This window comes from Falco punctatus (genome assembly GCF_963210335.1).
Source record: "Falco punctatus genome assembly, chromosome: 12".
NCBI classification, from domain to species: domain Eukaryota; kingdom Metazoa; phylum Chordata; class Aves; order Falconiformes; family Falconidae; genus Falco; species Falco punctatus.
The window spans coordinates 24638668-24665010 of record NC_137592.1 but is presented as its reverse complement, the minus strand read 5'-3'; the positions used below and the strand labels follow the sequence as shown (position 1 = coordinate 24665010).

Genomic DNA, 26343 nt, shown 5'->3' with positions numbered 1-26343 from the left:
CAAGTATTACTAATTCAGTGAAAGCTAATCTCATATTTTCCATGTGAACATACCTATTAGTAAACACAATATAAACTTTCACAGACTTTGATCACCCACTTAGAAAATAATATATTTATGCTGTAACTGTTACCTTCCAGCATTAATTTCTCCAGGCCCTTTTTGTGAATATAAAGGGCCTATGTGGGGAAAAAAGACATTTTTTTAATGAAACCCAAGTTATGTTGCATTCTATGTGGTAACTCAATGAAGAGTAATAAAGATTAATTTCTTCTATCTGTTTGTGTACATGTAATTCTGAGACAGTTTTCAGTCTTGTACTATGGGATATTTGCACAAGAATTACATTTCTGAGTTTCTGTTGGTTTTGAAGCTGCTTTGCAAAATCCCAGTCTCAGACAGTTCCGAAATAACATAGTTTGCTGTATTTTTTTTTAATGAAACACCCCATTAATTTTACTAAAAGCTGTGAGAGTTGAGGTGAGAACATGGTTTGAAATAAAACTTGACATGAATTGGCCTTCTTTTAAATAGTGCTGCGTTTTCATTCCGTATTACTTTGAAATGGGCACTGCTGATGTTTCTGAAAATGACTGTAAACCACATTTTTTTCCATGTAGTCCTTCTGTATATTGCAGTTCAAAATATTTGTAACTTCCTGAAGTGGTAAGCAGTGATTTTTTGCATTTGCTATGACAAGGAGCTGATCGATATGTGGGAATCTAGCAAGTTTCCTTTGCTAACATAAGCAAGACCTGAAAAAGCATAAGATTACAAATCTCTTTCTCTTGTAAACCCTCGGGTACTGCGTCACCTGAATTATGTTACTGGTAGTAGTATAGCAAATATGTGGTCTATATGCTACTACTGAAGTAATGGAACACAAGTGGGATGTTTCATACAAAAAAGATTTCAGGTTTTGGATGAGTAGGAACAGCATTGGAGAGGAAGCATTAAAAAATTTTTGTTCTGCGAGATAGTGAAAATTCCTTGAAAAAAAGAATAACTGAAAAACTTTGTGGGGCAGGGATTAAGAAAAAACTCCTTTATTATCATTATTAAATTAAAATATACACCTCATGATGACTTTTACAGATAGTACTTCAAGACTAACTAAAGAAACTTAGCTGCAGCATTAGTATTAAGGATGGAATAAAATACCATTTAATCTTGATTTATTTTGCAAAATTTAAGTCATGGCATAATAGGTATTAAACTGTAAAACAATTTTTCTTTTCCACCTGTAACAGTGGAAGCCTGTTACAGAAAACCTTAATTTTTTACTTCTGCGTGTGTATGTATGTAATCAGTCTGTACGCTGTACATGCACAACACCTTGCTTTCTTCTGTTGCAGGCATATTGACAGGCTTGCGTCCCTTCACAAACTATGCTGTAACCCTAACTGCTTGCACTTTGGCTGGCTGTACTGAAAGCTTGCATGCATTGAACATCTCCACTCCACAAGAAGGTAAAGTAATTTCAAAGGTCTTGACTTCCACATTTCAGTCATGAATAATAAAACAGGAGAAGAGCTAAATGCTGCAAAGCCATTTGCTGGAAAACCCCAACCTAATTTGATGACAAAGTGCATTGCCAGACCATAATTGCTCCATTTTTTGGGGGGGTGCGAAAATGAATCAAACTCCATACCCTTTAATGACATGCATCTTTAATAGCTGTAATGCAGATTAATGGGCTTTTTAATTGCTGTTACATTGTTCATGCAAGAGCCTTGTCATTAATATGAAGCATCTGAAAGATTAATGAAAGCTTCCTCATTTTACTATGGCTCAGAAGTAAATCCAGAGACAGTCTGACTAAAAAGAATTGATTGTATGGCACAGTATGAAATTGAGAATCAAACGGTTGATTTCCATGGTTTCTTTTAACTGCTAAACACCAGCAATAGGCAACAATTATTTCAGTGTGATGAAACCTCCAAATGCCAATTGAGTTATTTATTAATCACAGTTTCCTCTTTTTTCTTAACACTTTCACATGTTGTGCTCCAACTTAAAGGTTCTGAGTCCAAATTCATGTTTTCTATGCTTACATTAAGAACTAGAGCAGGAAGAAAGAGAAAATATCTTACAGTTCTGACTTTAGAGACCAGGTTGATAAGTAATATACATCAATTACTGGAGCAAATGCTCCCCAAAAATACCTGTGACACATCTAACTTCATTCTCAATTAAGCATAAAGTCCACATCTCCTGCTTCTATCATCCACCAAACATATTAATTCAGATAAAATCATCAGTTGCTCCAAATTTACACCAGTAAAATAAGATTTGACATGTATTTATAGGACAGTAGTTAATCTTCTATGATGTGGAGTAGTTTTCAAAATTCCCTCCCTCCCACAGTTCTTTGTTTTATCTTCTCATGTAAACTAGGTAGTAATACAGTACCAATAAAACAAATAAAATTTTAGCATGAAGTTATGTGAATTACAGCCATAACAATTAAAAGAATGCTGGAGTGTTGAACTGCTGCCAAAGCAGGTAGTCATGCAAGGCGTTGTCCTGATGAGGACAGTCCTGAAGATTGCAGTGTAACATTGCTAGAACAGTGTTTTGGTGTGGATATGTTAGCAACTGCCAGCCGCACTAATCAAATCAAAATCAAAGTATCGTATCTTTGGAAGTTCTAAATAAGCTGAGTTTGTCTGGTGGCATTATCTGTGAAAGGATGTAGCCTCTGACAGCCAAATAGTTAATGGAACTGTGATGTAAACATGAATTAGACTATTGTGTATTTCTTGTGTGATATAGTAACTAAAAATTAAATTATTTGTGTCTTATTGTCTCAGCTTAGTGAGTAAAGGAGGAATTCTTATGTGTGTTTGTGAAAAACATCCACTGTTTTCAGATGTGCTGCCATATTGAGAAGGTTTAGGCAAGAATAGATTCCACCGCCCAAGATCAAATAAAGCCTTGGGGAACATGTGTTTTATCCCTTAAAAGAATTGAACAAAAAATCAACGTGTGGAGTTTCTATTTTTGGACACTCTTGTTGCATGCTCTTAGTAACAATAAATTGGCGATACAGAAGACAAACACCATATCACACCCTCCAGCTATCCCTTTTTCCCTATTGAAACATTCATTACTTTATATTGTTTTCACATTGCCAGCCACTGCTAGTTATTGTTTTAAATTGCTAACACAGAGCTTGTAAATTACAAGATATTCCTCCCAGACCAAGGTGCGAGTTCTGCTCCCCTTGCGATATTCAGTGGAATTGCTTGTGCTTTTAGTATATAACTCATTGGAACAGCGAGAGAACTTGGCTTCTAAATTATTATCTGTTGCCAACTTCCAGTATATTATATACATAAAATCTACGCTAAACAAACATTTCTAAGTGTATTGAATTACAAAAAGTCTGAAACAAGGGATAGTGTGTAAGAACACATCATCTGCATTTGTGATTAGAAAGAATGATCACTTTGTAGTTAGGGATGAAAAGCATGAAGGAAGAGAACGAATACTATTTGTATTAAAAAAAGGACTGTATTAAAATCATGTACCTCTCTCCTCGTTCAGTGTTATCAAGCTGGAAAGATAAAGTTATATGAGTATAATTATTCTCCTAAAAAGCCAATAATTTATCCTTGTCTTTCATAGAAGTTTCCGTTTGGCTAGGAAACCTCACATGTAATAGGAGAGTTCTCAGTATGTTGGTATTTTGCAAGCACAAAATATCTTCTGAAACTTCAGCTTTACCAAAAATCATTTTGGTAGGAGCTGCTCACTGAAATTATTTATTATTTGTGGAAATATAATATAATTTAATGTTATACATCTTTTTTCACCAGCCCCTGAAGATGTGCAATTGCCCACTGCAATATCCTTTCCCACGTTCCTGCTGATAAGTTGGAGTCCACCAAAAATACCAAATGGTATTATTACACAGTATACTTTGTATATGAACAGAGTACCGATTTACTTTGGAAATGGAACTAAATACATTGTAAAAGGTGAGTTTTCTGTTAGGTAGCGTAACAGATGGGTGTATCGTAGTTGCTATGAATAATTATATGACTGATGCCTTCTTATTTCAGAGGAAAAGAAAAATAATTTTAAAATGGGCTGTATGCTTTAAACCCTGATAGATACTGTTTTTAAAGGATCCTTCACAGAACTGTCCGTTGGGACAATCAGAAATTAATGTCACCGTGGTATAGCTAAATCTTGTACTGTGTTGTCCTCTTTCACAGGACCTGAGGCTTTTGAACAGTTTTATAACTTTTTGAACTTGTACTATCTAGCTCTTAAAACAAGTAAACTGTTTAAGACAAGCTATTATGTACAGGTTTGGCAGCTTTTCCTACTGTCTTCCTGAAATATTCTTAATTATAGAGGCGCTGTGGTGCTTTCCTAAATAGCCCATTTTAATTTGTTAAAAGCATAAACTAATAATCTGTTTTCTCCTGATAAGTTATGCAATGTGTCAACAATCAAGTTTTGTCAGTACTCTTAAACTATTACATGGAAGCTAAATGTTATTTAATAGTATAGTGAAGCATGGTAATCTGACTTCCTATGTTAACGTAATTGTTGTAGTTTAACGAAGTATCCAAGTTATTTGTTCAGACATTATTCAAAGAACAACAAAAAATCCACCCCAAAATATTGAGCTAGAAGTATCATAGCACAGCATAAGCACTATTCTGGAGGCATCAGAATTTGTATATGGCAGTAAGTACAAGTAAAGATAAGGCATTTTATACTGGACAACTTGGGGAAAAAGTGTACCAAGACCTTACTTTTTTTCAATGTAAGGCCTTAAAATTCAAAGCCATTTCTGTATCTTGAGTTAGTATAAAACATATTTAAAAATTCATGTAGTTCAAATTTCTTTGCCTTGCACAGGCCATAAGCTACTGGTGTGGTGGGTCAGTTTTGACACTGAAAAATGAATCCAGTTAGAGAACCTCCTGAAGGCTGTTGATGATCGCTATAATAAATAGTGCACACTTTAAGTCAAACTTTTTCATTCTGTATTCAAAGGTAATGGATTTTTCGTAACCATAGTAACCTTAGTGTATTTCTGGATAAATACATGAGGTATATACATTCTGGTTTTATTTTTGAATATAAACTACCACATTATGTATTACTAATAATATGAAAAATAGGATATAGGTTAGCATAATGACAGCTCAAACTAGTGTGCATTTTTCTTCTGCAAAAAAATAAATATTTATCAAAAGTATAGGTTCAATTAATTTCTCCCCCATCCCCCTATTTTTCTGGTATTCTTGTAGTGCCATTTATCTTTTTTGCAAGATCTCCATTAATCTCTTATTGCCATACCATAACACTATTCTTAAGAATTTTGAAGTGCAAAAATCATCACTGAAAGCTCATCACAGGTAGTTTTACCAATGTGTTCATCTGCAACCTGGTTATGAATTGACAAGCAATGTAAAACATTTGAGGAAATGTTTGGCATAATATATTTTGTTTGGTTGATTTTAGATTCTTGTCTGATTGTGTTCTGACTCGTAGCCAAAATGAATGCTTATTGATAGAAATTGTGGTCAAGTAACTTTTGTAATTGTTCTTTGAAAATATAGAAAAAGATAAACTAAAAGGGTCAGGAATTGATTTGTTGTGTTCTATCTCTAAATCTTGAACGGTGTATCATAATGCATGCAGCTAAACCAGTCTAAGGAAAAGTCACCTGGTTCATAAGCTCCCTAGAGGAGCTCTTGTTGCTTTTATTTAGAAATTATATATTTATAGTTTTCCTAGAAATTGTTATATTTTTTGTCCTATTGAGCATTTCGTAACTTTGATTTCAATTTTTAGGCAGACATCAGAAAAGGGAAGGCTAGTGAATCAGATTGTGTTGCCCTACGTAGTACAGCACAAGAGCTGCTGCTCTTGCCTGCCATTCTGAACATGGCGTGAAGATCAGTTTGTTTACTTTGGATCCATTTTACTTAGCTGCCAGTTTCTCACTGTGCCTTAGGGGGAAGAGGCGATGTGAGCCAGCAGGCTGGGATTTGGGTCACTAGAAATCCCAGTTATTCTGTATAAGGTTTATTCAAGATCTGGCTCAGATCTGCATATATCTTTAATTTGATCTGGTTTGGCTTCCTTCAGAGCTCAAGATTTTCTTCATTGCAAGCTAGAGGTAAGAAAAGGTATAAAATAATCCCAGGTCCACCCCACCCCCACCAAGGGTTGTGGTTTTACAGTGAAAGGTTGCAGCTTTTGACTTTCTAGTGTTATACAGGTGTCTCTCCTATCTTTTTGGTGTTTCCCATACTGTTATTCCTTTCAGTGTTTATGCTAGTGATGTTGGTGACCTATTGCCTCAACATAATATGTTATTATTGACCCTAAAGAAAGAGACAAAGATCATTGTCTCTAACGTCTTTCCTATTTATTCACTAAAATTATTTTCCTAATTTAGTAACTATACGACTGAGTTCCTACCTGACCAGTAGTCTGTACCAGAAAGTCATAGATTCTCTGTGGTTTTTGAAGTGCTGTATCTAATGAAATAGCTTTTAAAAAAGATCTTTCTGTTTAGGGAAGGCATCAGTTCTGTCTGAAAGTTAGCACTTCACTGACTTTCACTTCAGACCATGGAAAATGGAATCAGTTTAGGCCTATACTAATTAATCCATAACTTGGAGGGATATGTTTTCTCAACACCATAATTGCAAATATATTGTTAACTTAGTTTCTGATTCTGACAGTTGTTGAGGGCTTGAAATACTCATTGATTTTTCATGGAAATTCAAGTGTTTGTTTCCTCTAGGGGTTGAGCTGTAATTAAAAAGGATACCCTTTAAAAGCACATATGGCAAATGTACACTTTACCATGCTGAAAAGGGGGACCCATTAGGCATCCATCATCCATTAGAGCCTTTAAATATTTTCCCCATATTGACAGATTCGGTTTCTGTGTTGTTAGTAATAAAGCAATGCAATGAAGCCAGTCCCTGTATCACAACACCTTTGTTAACTGTGTCTGTGATTTTTCTGCTTGCCACCTTTATGCATTTGCCTTGCGTGTACTACTTCTTCATGCAATCTGGGTGCTATTTCACATCCTGAATTCCAGTGAAAGCCCAAGGTCTCCAGTGGTTAGGGACAGGCCAAGAGGAAATATTCAGTCCAGGGTCCCAGGTGGAATTTAGACTGTGTGTATCCATGCCCCTGTATTCATGCTTTTAGTTCCTCTACATGAGAGTGCAGAAGCTTCTGTAACCAAGACCAACTGCTGCAGCTCAGGAAAACAGTTGCAATAGGGTTCTGCTGTCCTAATCTTCATACCTTACTGTTCTGTAGAGACGACTAGCAGCTGTGAAACATGAAGAAGCTTGTACACTTATCTTCAAAACTTTTAACATATACGTGCTGCTCTTACAAAGGCTTTTGATTTTAGGAAAATCTGAGTTGACTTTTCCTGTGGAGAAGAAAATACTTCTTGCCCATTCAAACACTCACAGGCAAAATTGAAGCTGCTACTTTGAAACATGGAGATTTCTTAATGTAATTATTTTTCTGTATTTTTAAATTCAGGCAAATTCATTCTTGTCTTCTCTTTTGTTAAATTAATCTCAAAAATTTCCCACCTGCCTTAGATGGAGAAAACAAGGTGGATTTTATACTGAAAAGTATTAGACTGCAGTGGCCTGAGCTGGTGGTGCCAATACCACCAGCAGAAAGGTGGTCTAATAAATGCAGAAGGGCATAGTGTAAGCAGAGACAGTAAAGATCTGATGTGACCCAAGTGCCAAGTCTTGTTTTGGTGGAAACCTTATTGCTGTGAAGAAACTTTAGAAAAAAGATTAGAGCAAAATATTCCTGTATTCTTAAATGCTGAGCATTTGATGGATTAAGAAAAGGTGTTAGTTACCTAACATGTTTACAAAGGGAAATGACTTTGTAGATATCTTTAGAAAACAAAAGTATAAATCTGTCTTTGCACTGAGCTTGGCATTGAGGATGTATGTCTGCATTTTCTGCAGCACTAGATACTTGACAATGTTAACAAATTGCGTTCATATAATTTTCCTAGCAGAATCTAATGGTTCTCATCATGAATCTTTAAAAGGAAGATATTCTTATTAACACTCAGCTGTATGAAACTTATTTTTCTCTGCCAGCCTAATAGAAGGTTTTTTTTCCCCAGTTTTTCAGTAAAGAGATCCTGTCAACTATTTTACAAGGGCAGATCCTCAACTGAGTTAAACGAGTATAGAGTTATCCTAAATTACATGGCCAAGAGTTAAAAAAACCTGTGACAGACTGCTTTGTACCAGGTTTCTGGCCAAAATATTAGGGAGAGCCTTGGAAAAGGTGAGAAAGAGCTGTCTTCACAATTTTGTCTAAGAGCTTGAACTAAGCTTTTGTTTATTCAAATTGTTATTTGACCTGTGTTGAAAGGCTGATCCTACAAAACCAGCACAGAATAGGAGCCTTGTTTTTCTGTGAGGAAGAGGCAGATGTTTGACATCTGTGAAAATAGGGTTTAGCATATCTGAACTCAAAAAATGGGAGAACCACAAATTAGTACCTGTAGGCTTTTTATGTTGCTCTAAAGCAGTAGTAATTACCATACAGAGTGCACAGCCATGCACTATTATTGCATTTTACTGAAAAAATGGCAGTTTTTTATCTTTTTTTATCCTATGGCTACTACTGCTTGTTTTAAATGATAGATCATGATAATAAAAGCAAAATCCATCATAATATCAATATTGTACTAATTGCTAAGTGAAACAATTTGAACAGGAGTATCCACAGAACTCTATGTAAAGGATAATTGCAATAAGATGTATCACTGGAAGAAGCTAAATCACTAAGAAAATACTTATGTTAGATGTAAGACACAGTTCTTGTGGTTATTTTTCATACAATTTTTAGCTATAGCCATGTTTAACAACACCAATTTCCAACCCTAAGGATTTGCATTCCTTTGTTTTAAGTCCTGCTCAAAGATGACAGGCAGCTTTTGCCTTAGAGGACAAACAATAGAAACATTCTGTAGTGCTCTGGTATGAGTTTATTCCCATCTTCCAGGTTGCAGTGAAATACAATTAAATACCAAATGAACCCAACCTGTTCTTTCACTAGAGTGTTTTGAAAAGAGCAGTTAGCTATCCGATAAAATGTTAGTGCTAGATTTACGTATATTATAAGTCTGTATGTCACAATTTCTCTCTTTTTTTTTTTTTTTTTGGTGAAGCAGAGACTTATTTAACACCATTGTGAGCAATGAAAAGTTAGTCTTCACCTCTTCACAGTTAGAATTGGTTACCTGAAATGTTTTGCGTGTGACCCAATGAGATATGCCCGGTGTTTCTTTCTTATTTTAGGGTCTTGCAATACCATGCTACAGTTCCAGACTCACCCCTTATGATTGGTTTAGTAGCATATCCAGCTGATACGGCATACAGGAAAAAACAGTTTTCCAGTATGGCATATAAAGAACTCGTGCTGTTTCAGACTTTATTCTGGCCCGAGTATGCATTTAAGTGAACATATATTGGTGTACCTAGCACTAGAGGGCAGGGTACACCAGTCTTACAGGAGAAGCTGCCTTCCTCTAAAAGTTGTAGGCATAGAAGAAAGCACATTTGATACACCTGAATTGGCAACACTGACATTGCCAGTGACCGGTACTATCGTAATTAATTCCACAGACCCAGAATGCAGATTCAGCAGGCACAAAACCAAAGGGCAAATGGGCTGTCTGAGTCTGGCGTTCCTGTATTTCAGCTTCAGACAGAAAGATCTCGTACACTCATTGGACTTAATAATACAGATCTGGGGAATTTAGAAGGGGTGGGGGTGTGGGGTAAGGGTAAAAGCATTATGTTTATTTGTAGCAGCTCTGTTGTATCATTTTCTATTGCAGTGCATTAGTGCAGTGTTAAATAAAATCTGCTTATTTAAAATCCTTTTAAATAGTGTTTAAATATTTCCTGCTGATACAATCTGCTAAAGTAGTTATCCTTGCTGCAGATTTCAGTTAACCTTGTCGCAGATATTAAGCCTGAAGCTACACAGACTTTTAGGGACCTTGATTATAGAGCAAAACCTAATGGTGTCATTATAAAACCACAGCTGGACAAGCTTCTGGAGTCCTTGTCCTTTGATCAGATTTGGGTAACACAGCAAGCCAAGAGAGAGCTCACGCTAACCCTGCTGGAATTGCTGAGCTCTCAGGTTGCTTGAATACTGCTTTCTAAAAATTAAAATGCAACACAAATTATAAAATGAGAGTGATTGGTACCTCCCAATCTTCTGCATGTACCAAAGCAAACCAGAGAAAATAGCTTCTCTGGAGCTAATAGCTGCGGAACGAGGAGAGTCCTTTTTTTCTTCTATCCCTTCTGGCAGCATAGGAAATATTTTGGCTCTGGGCTCTTTTTTTTTTTTTTTTTTTTTTTAAACAAAGAGAAGAAAAACACTCATTTCCAGGCTTGTCTAATTCCATGACAAGAATTAAAACCACCAAAAAATGTAAAAGTCTCAGATTATTTTGCCCTTTGTTCTTACTTCAAAATTAGTTGTCAGAATTAGACATATATAGGCTTCCAGTCTTTTATTTTCTCCTTCACAGATATCTAGATTGGTCAGCAGACTTAAAGATGCTGAGATATCTTCAAAAGATAGTGTGTGTTGGGGAGGACAAATTAAATGAAGTGTTCACTGAGATCAATTTGTAAAATTCAAATACAGCCGCCTTCAATCTTTTTTTTTTCTTTTTTTCCTCTCGCTATCTTTTTTTTTTTTTTTTTTTTTAAGCAGCAGAGCTTACTGTCCACACACTGTTGTCTTGGTCGTGCTTTGCACCGTTGTTTGGATTTGCAGGTCTTCTCTAGGACATCCCCACAGCAGTTAGATAGCAGCAAATCCTTATTTTGCCACTTTCGGAGATCAGTTTGTTGTAATGTTGCATGCATGGACCTTTCTTGGGCAAACTGGCCCAGTCTTGTGCATCTTGTCTACCTTCCTCTGGGATTTTTGAGGGGCATAATCTGTTTATCTACATTTTGTCTTTCCTCAGTGAGCTTCATATAGGGCCCTATCAAGTGGTGTAGTTTCTCTTTGTCAGCAGTTGTCACATTGTGACCACTGTTTGCTATTAAACTTTGAGAGGTCTCCTTGGTTTTATAAGAACTAGACTATGGTTTCTTGGCCACGTTGTGCTCACAGCCTGAAATTCTTTTTGTGGGATTTTATTTTCAGCCTTATATCTGGTAATTGTTGTTTGCCTGAAGATAGTAAGGTGAAGGTTTTAATTTTGCTGATAAAACAGATGCATGTGCTTATAGTGTAAGACAAGATTTCATTCAGTCACACTTTTAAGTGCTTCAGAAAACATCAGAAACTGTGCAAGGTTTTATGTTCAACTTAGAAATCATATGTTTATAGACAAAGAAAAGCTTCTCCACTATCCTGAGAGATTTTTTTTTTCTTGCCAGGAACATTTTGAAATGCTTGGTAAATGATTTATGCTTAGTTTCAGATAATGCTGGATTCATGTAAATAAAAATATGACACTTCTTGCACAGATGGACTTAGGCCAAACCTATTCTTTCTGTCTGAATCTCTTGATATCCATTCATAAGGATATATCGCACTTAGTTCTAATTTAATAGGCTTGGAAAGAGTGGAGCAGCTTTCTTGGTGTTGCAAGCTGCACAATGAAGTCTTCTCTCTGAGGTTTTCCTTATGCCCTGGAAAACAGGATCGTATTTCTCCATACTCATTTAGGACCATTTGGTCTCCTGAACTGCCAAACACTTGATGCATATTTAATTTAAGATAGGTATTTTCTTCCATGCTGCTATTACAAATTGCATTTGTTTATCAGCTGTGATAATTATTTTGACTGAGCAGTACATGTGGTCCTGTTTGGCTTGCACTAGACACAGACCTTTCTCTCCATACCTGATATGCCCCAACCTTCCTTTAACACTAGTGGAATATTAATAAATGATGACAGTGTACAGGCAGGTAACACCACAGTAATACTTCTGGAGGGTTCCCAACGAGAGGGAACCTTTTCCTTGGATTTAGTAAATGCATGGCCATGAGGATGTTGTCATTAGCCATTACTTAGAGTATTTTCAGAATTTTATTTATTGAAAAACTAGAAAGTTATAATGAGGAAAAATTAGGAAAAGGGGCATCTCTGATGTTTGCGTATGTTTCAGACTTGTTATTTCCATAAATCTGAGCAACTCCCTTTCAACCTGCGTTTCTAAAATGCTTCACCAATTAATGTCTGTTATGATAAGTCCAGACCTTCCTGAGTATTTTTCATCTTTCACAAGCCTTGTCTTGTGAACTATACAAGCCTGGGTGTTACAAGGTCCTAAAATAGTTGGATATAAGTTTAATTTTAAATATTTTTTGTTTATGTGATTGGAGGAGGATTCCTGTATCTTCAATATCTGTTTCCCTATCCTCTTAAGTTATTTGAAAACATGTGCAAGGCGTAAATCATGTCACAAAAAGCATGAAAGACATTTTAGGATACTTCCATTCCTGTTGAATCACTGCCAGATATCTAACCTAGGTTCCTACAGTGATTGCCTAAACCGTTTATACAAAGCTTAATAGCCTTTTAGTCGGTACTGAACTTCATCATGCTTCCCAGTAGTCTTCCATGAAATATTTTATTTTTATAACGATCAATTTCTGATTGAAGTATTTAACGTAAATTTTAGTTGGACTTTGAAAGCTGCTGGTGTCCCCCATCGTCCACCCCCCCACCCCCACCCCCGGTTTTTATTCTATACAGTGACACATTAAAGTGATGTGTTACCAGGAAATTAACTAGTGCATGGGAAAAAATATTTATGTGAACATTAAACTAAACATGTAAGAACAACATCAGAATAGTATGCTTTAAGTAAGACTTAGACTCATGGTCTTAAAACAGATGGGAAGATGGATGATAAACATAGTTATTGTTTCTGTGATGACTGTTTTGGGATATACCATGTTCCTTTATAATAGAGGCACATTTACAGTATGCATAGCTTGATTTCTTCTTCTGCATGTCTGGATATGTTTATGGCTACATGTAAATAAGCATCTGGATTTCTAATTTAAGAATGATGCCATTCAGTCATTTTGGTGAGGAGTGGTGCTGCACCATTTATGTCTGCACATGTAAGAAGATAAGTGATCAGGTAGGAAAGAGTGATTTTTTTTTTTACACTGGTGGTAATATACTGCCCATTTGCTGTATCTAGAAATATATCATTAGCAATTTCTGATTCTAATTTGTGATTTAATCAAGTCAATCAGTAAGTTTCTGTGTTCTTTCTCTGAGCATATGTGCTTTCTATCAACAGACATGCATAAATATGTAAAATTTTATACAAATATACTGGAAGAGACTTCTGATATTTATATTTTAAATTTTTTCTAGTTGGTATAAATTAGAGTTGGAACCAGTGCTGAATAGGTAGTAGAGGCAGCTAAAAGAGTTCTGCCCACAGTTGAAAGCTTTCTTGTTGGCACAGTGGGTGAATAGCTTTGCATCCTCCCTGGCAGTCAGTGGAAAAGGCTATTTGAAGGCAATTAGAGAATCATAGAATCCAACCCTGCTGCCACGGGCAGGGACACCTTCCACTAGACCAGGTTGCTCAGAGCCCCATCCAGCCTGGTCTTGAATGCTCCCAGGGTTGGGCCATCCACAGCTTCTCTGGGCAATGTGCTCCAGTGCCTTGCCACCCTCACAGTGAAGAATTTCTTCCCAATACGTAATTGAAACCTATCCTCTTTTAGTTTAAAATCATTCCCCCTTGTCCAGTCACTACAGACCCTACTGTAAATAAAAGTCTGTACCCATCTTTCTTATAACGTACCTGTAAGTATTGAAAGGCTGCTATAAAGGCTCCCTGAAGCCGCCTTTTTTCCAGGCTGAACAACCCCAGTCCTCCCAGCCTGTCTTCATAGGAGAGGTGCTCCAGCCTCCAGGCCTCTGAGCATCTTTGTGGCCTCCTCTGGACCTGTTCCAACAGATCTATGTCCTCCTTATATTGGAGGTGCTAGAGCTGAACTGTACTCCCTAAGTCAGAATCTGTCTTATTAAAAGCTTTCGGGATCCTCATTGCTTACCTTTCCAGGATCACTGTTCATACAAAGGATGCATAAGTGGTGAAAATTTCCACCGTCTATTCTAGGGGAAATGTAGAAAATGAAGGAAATTATCAGTAGTGGAAATTAACCCATGTTGGTACAGTATGTAAATAGCTTCCTTTTGAAATCTGAATTTCATACTGACTTGAACTTTGGAGCTATTTATGATCACTTAATTTTCTTAGTCATTTCTGATCAAGGAACAATAATTTAATCAAATTGACAAGGTCACATGCTCTCATGAGCTGGCATGCTAGCCATATCGAAATAACTATGGTACTTTTTGATAGTCTTAAAAGGGTAAAAGTGTTATTTTCATTTCAACTAATGTGTTTGGAATTTTTAGAGATGACTCTTGAGATTTAATACCATTGTTGCAGTGTCACATCACAATTTTTAAGCTTTTATATTGTACTGGGACTTAAAATACAGGCATAATTGAAGTCTTGCTCCTAAGTTTACAGGCAGAGATAAAGTACATAGAAAGCTAGTCAAGGAAAACTCAGTGAGGTATGCTGAAGAAATTAAAAAAATGAAAAATAAATATTACCAGAAAAAGAGAGATACAAGTCTTAGCTTAACTATGAAAAGAAGTTGCATGGCAGAGACTGAGGCAGAATAAACAGATTGTAGTTAGAACTAGAACATAATTTAAAATATTTGCAGACAGGACAGGAAAATCCAGGGAACTAAACTAAGTTTAAAACAATCAAGAGAAAGTACATGATGACTTCTTCCACTAAAAAGCCTGTCCATAGTGATGCTTCTTCAGGAGGTACATGAATCAATGCTGTAGTGCTCCAGCCAGAGAACCAAAAAATATTGAAGCAACTAGACTAAAATAATTCCTTGCTCCTACACCTTACCACCAGGTAACAGAGTGCTTCTTAGAGGTGGAACCGCTGCGGGGGAAAGCCACAGGCTCTGCAAGATCTGTGGCCTTTGCGTGCTACCATTTCAGTTGTGGTCATGACAGGTATTCACAGGCTTCAGCAGAGATGCTGAGGGCATGAATGGGCATACAGATTAGTCTGCTCCTCGAGGATTTCTAACTGGAGCAGCAGTACATCAGGTTACCTATGAAGCATAAGGAAGTTTCAGTTGTGAGTTCTGTGTTCTCTTCGTAAGTTAGGTAGAGGACTGCAGTTTACTCTGGCACCTTCTGAAAGCACCGCTGTTTAAAACATGCCTCTTACAGTTGTGTCCCTGAGTGTTGCAAGAAAATTCAGGAAGATGACACCAATAGTGTAAAGTAAAGTAGTTACATTCCCAACAATGACTACTGACATATAGTGTCTGTTGCTTTTCTGCAAGAAAGAGAAAGTAGCAGTTATAAAATCTAAAAAGTCTAGCTGGAAAGAAAAAGAATTGTGGAGCAGCGGGACAGAAAAATATACTATGTTCTACATACACGAGATTGGAGGGGGGAGAGGGTTGAGGTGAAATACGAAAGCCTCTTAAGGGTTTGCCACTTGTGAATTACTCATCTCACTCACACTGGTAGGCGTAAATGCATAATTCCAATCTGTTCTTATTACTTATTTATAACATGCAGTAGAATGTAAATTCTATGCCTCCTTTGTAGAAGCTTAACATGCCAGCTAAGGTATGCAGATATTTCAGGGAGCCTATACAGACAACTTTCTTGGCATAGCGCACTGTTGCCAATTAAAGGGCATAAACTTCCAACAATAAATTAAACTAGCTCTCCCCCTCTGCTTACAGGAGGAATATAGACAGGATGTAAGAAATAAGTGAGAGGATCAACACATAATAAGAAAAGCATTCATCTTGAAATAAACTACTCTGCATTATTATTATTTATGATAGTTACTGTTATTAATAAAGTACATGTGGGATAGAGAAAAAGCCTGCAACAACCACTGAATTTATGAGACTGGGGACAGATGCATGCTCTTTCTTTTATATCGCTGGCACTGATCGATTTGTATTTTTCCCTGATGATGGTTTATGCCATTATAACTGTTTGGTGGCTCCTTACTATTGAGTTATGGTTGCAAAGCACTTCACAAATGAGAGCAAGCCTCCGAACATTATATCCTAATCTGCACATCCTATAGATACGCCATAATACAGAGCAGCTGACTGCACCACCTGTGATCTGTGTACCCACAAACATGATTTATTCTGGTAATCCCAGTTTAATGCATCACATCAGATTTGGCAGTTATGTTATCTGATGACATTACTGACACTACATGACATAACTGAGTAGTGCAACATGTCAAGTTGAAAAAAACTTTGGGCTTTTCAGAGTTTTGGTTTTGTTTGGGTTGGTTGTTTTGGGGTTTTTTTTTTCTTTGTTTTGTTTTTTTTTGTGTGTGTGAGTATATGTTTTGAAAATAAATGTAAAGCAAGTAAACTTTTCTTTGGAAAAAGGGGAAAAAGAAATCAAAATAATTTTCCTTAACCACTTGTTGGCTGTATTAATGACCCAACAGCTGGGGCTGATTGTTCCAGTAAGGGCAGAGGAGAAGAGGTAGAAGTACAGCATATTTTACTATGCTGCTAATTCTGTGGCTAGCTGAAAACTAGCTCAGCTTTTGTAGTCTTGCAACAGATTTAACTTGCTATAAATTGTCCTGTTTAGGAACAATGCTCAGAAGCTGAGTCCTCCCACTATCCTTGTTCCAGCACTACAGTAATGTTTTAGCAAAACCCTTTATTCTCTGACTATAATTCAGATACACAGAGCTGTTCCGGTTCTGAGAAGGTGATAGTATCTCTTCTACAGAAACTCTTAAATCACATGATGCCTTGCCTGAATAGTGAGAGCTGTTCTCTAATCATCTTGCACGCCTGGTACTATACAAAATGGTGGAACGAGTTACCCATAATGGATGTAAAATGTATATATTACTAAATATAGCTCATAACCTATAAATCACTAATCTGTAACCTCTATTTTATAGCAGTTGAAACAGCCAGTGTCAACATTTTCTTGCTTAGATTCCAATTTCTGGTCTGAGCATGCTGTCTCAAGTTTTTGCTTGCGTGATGAATTTTTGTTGACTATTTTGTTGATTAAAACAATTGTTTTGGGGTTAGAATGGTATTTTGGAATTTAGTATGCATATTCAATTTTAAGAAGTAAAGATCTTCTAGTAAAATTGTTTACTTTTTGACAAAGAAAATATTTCCTTTGGAAATTAATTTCTTTCCTCTCATCCCTCTTTTTCTTTGCTTAGGAAGGAAAGCTTAACAAATAGAATAAGATACAGTGCTGAAGAGTTCTAAGTAGTCTCAGATAAAGTATAGAAATCTTGCAGGAGTCTTACAGATTTGCAAATTGCAGTGATGCTTATAAAAATAATTTGAAAAACATGATGTTGGTATTTAATATCTGTCCCCCAAAATCTGATTTATAAATACAAACTTGAATCTTCTTGTTAGTGATAGATGTTCCATGATTTTGGGTGGGATGAGTTTCTCTGAAAATTCAACTTTTTTGGATGTCCTTTTCCCCCCTGTATTATTGAAAGGGACTTCATGGAAACACAGGGTCCTAATTGCTTTTCTGAGTAGCACTTAATATCTTATATACCTGTATGATGTGTCATCTTTGTTTCCTTTTCTCAGGTTGTTTTTTCAGCCTCTCTTCCTAAGAGAGTGTACATAAGCCTGTGCTTTCTCACTGCCATTTTCCAGACAGACACTATTTCTGCACTCTGTAATATATGCTATTCCAGTTGAGACTGCACTATTGATTTATTTAAAATGGGTAGTAATAGTTGCTGTATTACTTACCACATGTTCTTGTATAACTTAATATCTTACTGGCTTCTCTTACCACAGTGGCACATTCATATGTGCTCTTCAGTGGGTTGTAAAAGTGGCAGTCAGGCACTTCTCTTGACCTGATACAATTAACTCAGCACCAAATGTAAGGTGGTTCTGAATTCTGTTTCTTCCACTGCAGTAAAATCAGAATTACTTGGGAATGCCGGATGAACTTCTGTTAGGGAGCCGAGGGATTCTTGGTCACACGAATGTCAATCCAGAGTAGTTCCAGTTTTGTAGCAGCAGGTATGTGAGATTCAAATTCACAACAAAGATGCCTAGCACAAATATATTTCCCAGTTGTGAACATAAAGCTGAAGTAATACACAAGAAAAATGTTAAAAACACTTTTTTTTCCTTTTTCACTTTTTTGGACGTGAAGTTGATTGAGAGGTCATGGTTCTTATTGATGTATAATAACAAATCCCCTCTATTTAAGCTGATAGCAATACAGTGACTGGATTGGAAGCATTCATGAATGGAAATTTTCATTTAAATCTTAAAATGGGGCTACATTATGCCACATGATGTGCAAAGAAATTACAAAGAGAGAAATAAAACTATGATAGTGATATTGGTATGACCATAATTCTCTTCGTCTGGTAAAAATTAACATGCTCTGTCCCCTTTCTGCTTTCTCCCCCTCCGGCTTTCAAACTCACCTTATTTGTCCAGCTGTTGTAACGAGGTAAACTAGGAAGACAATGCATGGTTTTAATTCTACTAAACAAAGATGTAACTTGGAAGCTCATTAGGTTCATTTGATGCTCAGTGTTTGCACTGGCTGGTTATGTGTTGTTTTGACAGCAAGAGAAGCCTTTCAAAAAACCAGGGACATGGCTTTAAAATAAAAGACTGGAATCGTTGTATTCTAACTTTTGCCATGGGAAAGGAATAATATGCATGTTTAATTAAAAAGATGTGTACCTTGCTCTAGGGAAATTTAAAAAAAAAAAAGGAAAAATGAAACAATAATCAGGAATGGATGCTAATGTGGGCTTGTAAAATGATCAGGATGAAACAACATTTGAGGGATGAGTTTGTGCTCAGATAAGTACAAGAGTTTGGGCTGATTAATAGCAGAAAGTTTTTCTGGGCAACAGTTAAAGGTTGTAAGAGCATAACTGTTACTTAAGAGCACTGTTACTAAATGTGAAAACAAATAGACCTTACAATCTCTGCTGTTAAAACATAAATATATCTAAAAGCACTAAAGTACTTTGGAGCTACCACTTTTCCAGAAGTGGAACTGTAGTTCTATATTAATATTCTATATATATGAAGTATATTCATGTAATATCTTTATTAGGTGTTTGAAACAATTGCAAGCTGAAATTATTAAAGATCCTTTGGTTTCACATTTGTGCTGAAGAGTATTTCTTCTAGAATAGAACTTTTACACAGAGTCTAACCCATGACTCTCATGGTTTCGTTGTTCCCATATGATACATGGTTTTGTGCAATGCTCTTGAATTCCTCAGATGGGGCCTGGAAATTGTATATACTTTTCTGAACTCTTCTGAAGTGTATAAATCTTAAATGGAAATGCGGATTTACTCTTTTATGAGTAATTTGAAAAACAAGGGATATTTACTGCTGAGCAAATAGCTTCTAAAACACATCAGCATTTGTTGGCCAGCTAGAAGCAAAGTTGGTTTGTCCACATGCCATTGCGTCAGTCTTTGCTGGCTAGAAAGCAGAACAGCAGGTTACGGTGCTTCCTGAAAATAATTATTTGTGACCATGAGTTTATTTGTGTCTCTTTATTTCTTGTCCTTGTTTTTAGTGGCTTCAAAAAATTCTTTCAATTCTCACTCTGGAACATTCTTAATTAATATCCAGCAGAATTTGATGTTAACTTCGAAGACAGCTGTTGTTTTTTTTTTTCAATTAATGGGCCAGTGCCACATGTGAAAGGCCATTCATTGCTAGTCTATACAGTTAGCTATTGTGTGAGCATGCTGTTTTCTTGGACCTGATCAAGTTGCCTGAAGTAGGCAAGTGGTGTCATTTGCGACACCCTGTTTTTTCTGAAAGATTTTCAAAGTAGTGATGAGTATGGCATGGGGTTCACAGATCTGTGAAAAAGATGCAGCGTTAGTATTATACCTTCCCAGGAGGAAGGTTGTATGTTAGTGATGGTTCTTTGAGAGTCAATATAATTAAGTGACTGGTGCTTTATAAATACAGAAGGCAGGATATACTGTTCTAAAAGTTATGTATGAGTTGTTGCTTGCTTTCAGAAAATGGTGGAAGGGATAGAACTGCTAATGAAGTCTGATGGAGCAAGCTTGATAATACAATCTTGGCACTTTATGATTTATTTTTTTTGGGGGGGGGGATAGTGCATAAAGATCAGATGGAGATATTTTTGTATTTAGTGATGCAGATTTATGGTCCCAAAGAGTTTACCTTCTAATTAAATATTAAATTACTGTGAGTTTATTTAACAAACTATGAGAAAGAAGATGAGAGAACAGAATAAGGATGTGAGTAATGAGCTGAAGCAGTCATACAGTCTACCTACGTAAACAAACTGGTGATTGGAATTCTTTGGAAGTTTTTCATCTTCATACTCTCTCAGCAGGTTTTCTTTGTTGTGCTGCTAACAATCCCTTGCTACAGTGCTGCTGTATTATTTTCCTTTGACTATAGCAATAGCATAGCTATTGTCTCAATTATTTTCTTGAGAGAAACTATGTGGGGCTCCTTACGCAAGTCACGCTTCAACTGAGTGCTCACTAAGACAGGACTTTGCCATTTCTGTCCCTTGCAATAGCTGCCTGAAACCAGGGAGAGTGGAAATAGGGTGGAAGAGCGGAGGGAAGGAGGGTATGTGACTCTCCTGCTGGAAACCTGAATATAGAATGCTGCATGTTACAGAAAAGTTAAAACATTGTAGACATTACTACCATGTTATTTTTGAACTGTGACGTACTCTGACATCTTGATAGTAAAACTCGTGTTTTGAGTCAAGTTCTTAAATCTCTAATTTCAGCGTTGTTGGTGGGGTTTTGTTTGTTTGTTTGTTTTTTTAACTCTACTAACTATGTTTTTCTTTCTAGCTGGGTACCATCTCTCAAATTCCATGCCAAAAGTAGCACTGTAGTGTTGCATATTATCTTTCAATGACTACCCATTAAATTTGATCAAAGCAAAGTGAATGTTCTTATTGACCATGCAAACAGGGTCATTCTTTATTCTTTCTGTCTCATGCATTGATTGTGCTATCAGGACTTATGCTAGTGGTTATTAGAAACTGGATATATACCAACCACTGTAGTTAGATTTACCATGATATTTAAGATAGTTGCCTTGGTTAGTGTGGGAAGTTTCACATATACCACATTTATAATAAACATAGTGGTATGCAAATGTCAATTATAATAATAGTCACTATTGTTAGCAATTCTCTTGCAGACATATGAGTTTAAAAAGAATTTAGTCTGTTTGTATTGCCTCTGAGATCAAAGAGATCAAAAGGCAGATTCATCCCTTCACTCCTGGCCTTCCCCCTCCCCCCCCCTTTTTTTTTTTTTTGGGGGGGGGGGAAGTAATGACTTTAAAAAAGATATGTGGGGGTTTATTTTAGTTTTCTTCTTCTTTTTCTTTTTTTGGATGCGAAAAATGCATAATTATTTTTTCTGGCTATTTGCTACCTTAATAGGATGATTTAAGGGAATCCTGTACCCCCAAGATAATATCTTTTTTCTTTGCCTTTTGGTGCTTTTTGCCCTTCTGAGTCCAGAAATGAGTATAAGGCCAAATCCTGAATTTATGTTTTACTCAGTAAACCTCTATAATTTTTAAGTTTAGCTTTGTTTTGGTAAGAAGTGATTTAAGGGAGTAGTTACTGGAAAATTGTAATAACAAGCATTGTTTACTATTTTAAAGTAATGCATGTGACTGGAATTGTGGAACACACAGGAGTATAACCTGATCAAGTATATGTGTAAGAAAAATATTTCAGTTTTTGCTGTGTTAAAAAGAAAAAAATTGCTTATTGGGTTCGTTTTGTAAATTGAGATCAATGAAATTCTTCCAGCAACAGCATGAAATCAATTGTAAAATAACATATAATTCATGCCTTGTATTGTAAATTATAGTTTGTTTGACATTAATCACTGAGTTTTCCATGCACTGGGGTGCATTTTCTTGTAACACATTTCTGGATAATGCTTGTGGATCCATTTCTAATGTATTTGAGAGTGATCTGTTTTTCATGTCCACAATTGCCTACATTTGATCTTATGCAAATCATGCAATCAAGCAAATGGAAAACAAGGCGTTGTTGCTAGAGGACCTTGACAAACAGTGGCTTTGTGGTTTTAAGAACCTCCTCCCTCCTCATTCAGAATCATGTTTGTCTCTGTAGTTGCTTGAATCCATTGATCCATTAGGAAACACTTTGAACTTTAAATAGGAAAATATTTGCCAAATCAGATTGTGGCAAATAACTGCATCAATTATGATGTAATAGGATTTTTATTGTTCTGTTTGTTAGTTTCTGGCTCTAACCTTTTAGAAATACTACCTACTTTATATTTATGGGCTCATCCAAACCTTGGTGAAATCTATGGAGAGGTTTGTACTGACTGCAAAGCTCATGCATTGAGTGCCATTCCTAAGTCTCTAATTTCTGAGTTTTCTTCTCCTGCTCCCACTAACGTAATTTTTCTTTTTAGCCTTTATCCCACCTAAACTTTTCAGATTCCATAGAAACTTTCTATTTGGCATTTATTAGTCAAAATACATTGGCATTATTGAATCAAGAGGAGGAATAAGATTTCCTTTGATCCTGGTGACACATTGCTTTTTTCTTTATTTTATCTTTCTACTCCTTTTTTTAACCTCTTGCCTTCTTCCCTCCCCTCTCAATATGATTATCAGTTGATCCTAAAGGATCTTGTTGTTCGTATGTTCTCTGTTTCTATTCCTTGTTATTCCTATTCTTTTACACTTTGCTTGTCTCCCTGTCTTGTCTTTTTTGCTTTTTCCATTCCAGGCACACATAGTAACTTACAGTCATTTGTGGTTAGTTTTTTTCTTTTCAGGGAGGGAAATAAAACATTTTTTCCACCTTCATTTTTATTAATCCTTGACAAAGTTCCTTCCTCTTCAAATTTAACTGTATATTTTCAGAAACTCTTATGCATGCAAATAGTCTCAACAGCTACAGTGTGCATCAAATCATGGTTTCAGTACAAGCTACCTTTTTAGAAAAAGCAGTTCCTTGATGAGGAAATTTCCTTAAAGGAGAGAAAAATACTCCTCCCCAACCTGATCCCATATCTGTATACAAGGAAAACAGTGATTCATGTTAAACAAATGGAAAAGGAGAAATCCACTTTTTCTTTTTTTCTTCTCCCTTCCCTTATGTTATATTCACTCTGCTAAGTGAAGTGCCACAATACGGTTTCAACTTAGAAGAATATGTATTCACTGTTTACAGGGACATGAATTAAATAGGTGCCATGGATTGCTGTCATCTGTTCATTTTAGGATTGCTAAAAGAAAAATCCTTCTGGTCACTTGTTTGCCCACCAGAACACAGAGTATCTGATACTTGTCTCACAGACCTCCATCTCCATCTGTACTTTTTGTGGCTTCTCTAATGGCAGCTGCAAGGAACAAGGGATCCAGGAAGGTGTACACTAATGAGGGCAATGCAGTTGGTGCAGTATGTGGAGTTTACTTTCTCTGGTTGCTGAGCCAGCTTGAGCACCTGCTCTGGAGTGTGCGTTCCCCCTCTCACCCACATAAGCACTGCTTAACCCTGGTAGAATCAGCCCCATTATGTTGATTAAACATGTCACTGTGTTACAGGCATTCACTTGATGATTTTTTTTTTTTTGGGGGGGTTATGGCATTTTCTTTTAACTCACAGTTTGCCGTGTTCTCCATAGAACAATACCACTGAGTGATAGTGTGTTTTCAATAAAAATGCACGAGATTGTTCTCTCCTCATACAGAGTAAAGTAAATCAAAAGGAATTCTGTTCCAGTGGGGACTGGAGGCATTATATGAGGGGAAAACCAATGAGAAAGAAGTTGGGTCTACAACATTTCTGCTTTAATGATGCCTTTGTCAGTTGCAATTTTGAATTGGTGCTTACATATGGATTTGTACAAAATGATAGTTTGATACTATTTGGCTCTGAAAACACTAGTATTTGTTACCTCTTGCAAAAACACAGAACTTTTCTGGCATACTAAAAATGTGTATCTATAACATACGCATTTTACTTGTATACCTTATATTGTTGCCAAAACCTCAATTGTAAATTCCTTCTTAAAGGATTTGCTCATTAAAATCTGTGATTTGTATTTTAATAAAAAAATGGAAAAGATTAGAAAATTATATCTGCATTACTCTCCTGTAATGTTTCTGATAAACATTCCTTTATTAGTATAGGGAAGAATATATGATGCTAAAGATCTTTTAGAGTACTTATTCAGCAAAGTTGCTACATTTTATTCCCCTTTTTTTGTGGTAATTGAAACTCAAGATAGCTTCATCGTAAAAAGACCTGTTTAACAGTCATTTTGTTATAGCAGTAGACGGGTTTTCTTTATAGAAATGTATTTTACAAATGTTTGGTATTCATGCAGCTGAAGAGAAACAGGCAAAGAGAGAACAGACCATTATTAGTGGTGGCAACAATGAGTTTCCTTTGTGTTCATGCTTATAGTGAAGTCTGCATGGAGTGAGTCATTGTATGTATTGATGCTTGACATTCATATATCATACAGCACATTTAAAAAAAAAAAGCAACACCAAAACCAACAAACTGGCTGTGTTAATGAACCTGTACTTGTTTTTCAATTAATTTGATTTGATTTAATCATCTTAAAGGTGTTCATTTACTGCTGTAGAAAATTGATGTAGTATGTAGCACCTAAAAGGCTAACATTTTTGTTTTGGTAGTGTATGTTCTAGTGTAAATGTACTATATAACACGGTCATCTCAACCAAAGTACATCTACACCTATTAGTAGTCAAAATCTGCAGTTATTAAAAAAACAGTACCTATTCACTCCTCTGGGACAAGGCTGAAACATTAAAGAGACACAGGTCCCTCTTCCTTTTGATTTTCTGAATTCACTACCCTCTGGAAGTTACAGAAAAACAAGGTAAAATGAATATACAAAGTAAATTCGTATTCCTTTTTTGCCCTAGATTTAGCAGTTTTTACGCCACACCAGTTTCTGCTCACTGCATGCACGCTTGCTGGCTGTACAAACAGTTCCCAGGTCACCTTGTTTACAGCACAGCTGCCACCATCTCACGTAGATGCCCCGGTCCTGACGGTTTTGGATTCTAGAACAATATATGTACAGTAAGTAAGGATTTCTTCTTTCCTGACAACACAATAGTGCATTGGTTTATTCAAGAATTCCAGTGAGTTCAATCAGGAGAAGGGTTTGTGACATAAAATTAAATTTATTATGATTAAATGCATAGAAGTGATTAGTTTAGTGGTTCTGTGAACCTTCTGATTATCACTTGCCAACTTAATTTCCATTTTGTCTTTACGCAATCAGTATAACCTACATATGGGCATAGCCTCTGCAAACTTCAGTGCAGGAAATGTTCTGGTGATATGCCCATTTTGTAGCCCCTGCTTTGTGTGCTACTCTAATCATTTATCTATTGAGTACAAATACTGCATTAGAGGTATCCTTAGATTTGTTTTCATGGTTACATAACTATATTTTCAAATTCTCAAAATAAACCCCGCAAAGTTCCCTAAACAAAACCTTACATTTTTCAGTATGGTCTGAATCTTTGCTGGTCTTAATCATATTTTGCTCTTATTTACAGATGGAAAGAACCTGTAGAAGTAAATGGAATCCTAGATCGCTATATAATTTATATTGCCAACAATGAGCAGAATTTTACAAAGTGGAACGTAATCTATAACAACACAGAACTTTTTCTGGATTTTACTATTCAGCAGCTTTTCCCGGGTACTGAATACCTCATAAAACTAGCTGTAAGTTGTAAAGATGTGTAGTAGAGGTGTAAAATGGTGAAAAATATTCTGATTTTGTTAACATCTTAAATACTTAATCGTTCATGTATCCACTTTAACCTGTTCTTTCTGAAAGTGGATGAGCCTTCCTGAACAGCAGTATGTGTTTTGTTTCAAAACAGGCCCTCAAAAAATGTACGTAATTTAAGCACAGATTTTCTTCAAGGAGAAGTTGGATGATAACTAATAGAAAATTGACCAGAAATATAAGAAAGACTTTAAAAATATTTCCTGCCCCCAACTAACAAGAAAACAGTGAATGTATTTGAAAATGTTAGCCTTTCGTATTTTGTACCAAGATGATTTGTTCTTTCTTCATAAAGTCTGTATGTAGAAGGAAATGGCAGGGAGGGAAAGAGTTCAGTGTAAAG

General features: G+C 36.1%; 1 protein-coding gene across 1 annotated transcript in view; it reads left to right on the top strand.

Moving 5' to 3' along the window:
* USH2A (usherin) overlaps positions 1-26343 on the top strand; it is a 397508-nt gene that overhangs the window by 178383 nt on the left and 192782 nt on the right. Inside the window, exons 30-33 of the mRNA XM_080408501.1 lie at positions 1356-1469; positions 3822-3983; positions 25117-25276; positions 25762-25933. Of these exons, the coding sequence (XP_080264627.1) occupies positions 1356-1469; positions 3822-3983; positions 25117-25276; positions 25762-25933 (608 nt within the window). The remainder of the gene's footprint in view (positions 1-1355; positions 1470-3821; positions 3984-25116; positions 25277-25761; positions 25934-26343) is intronic.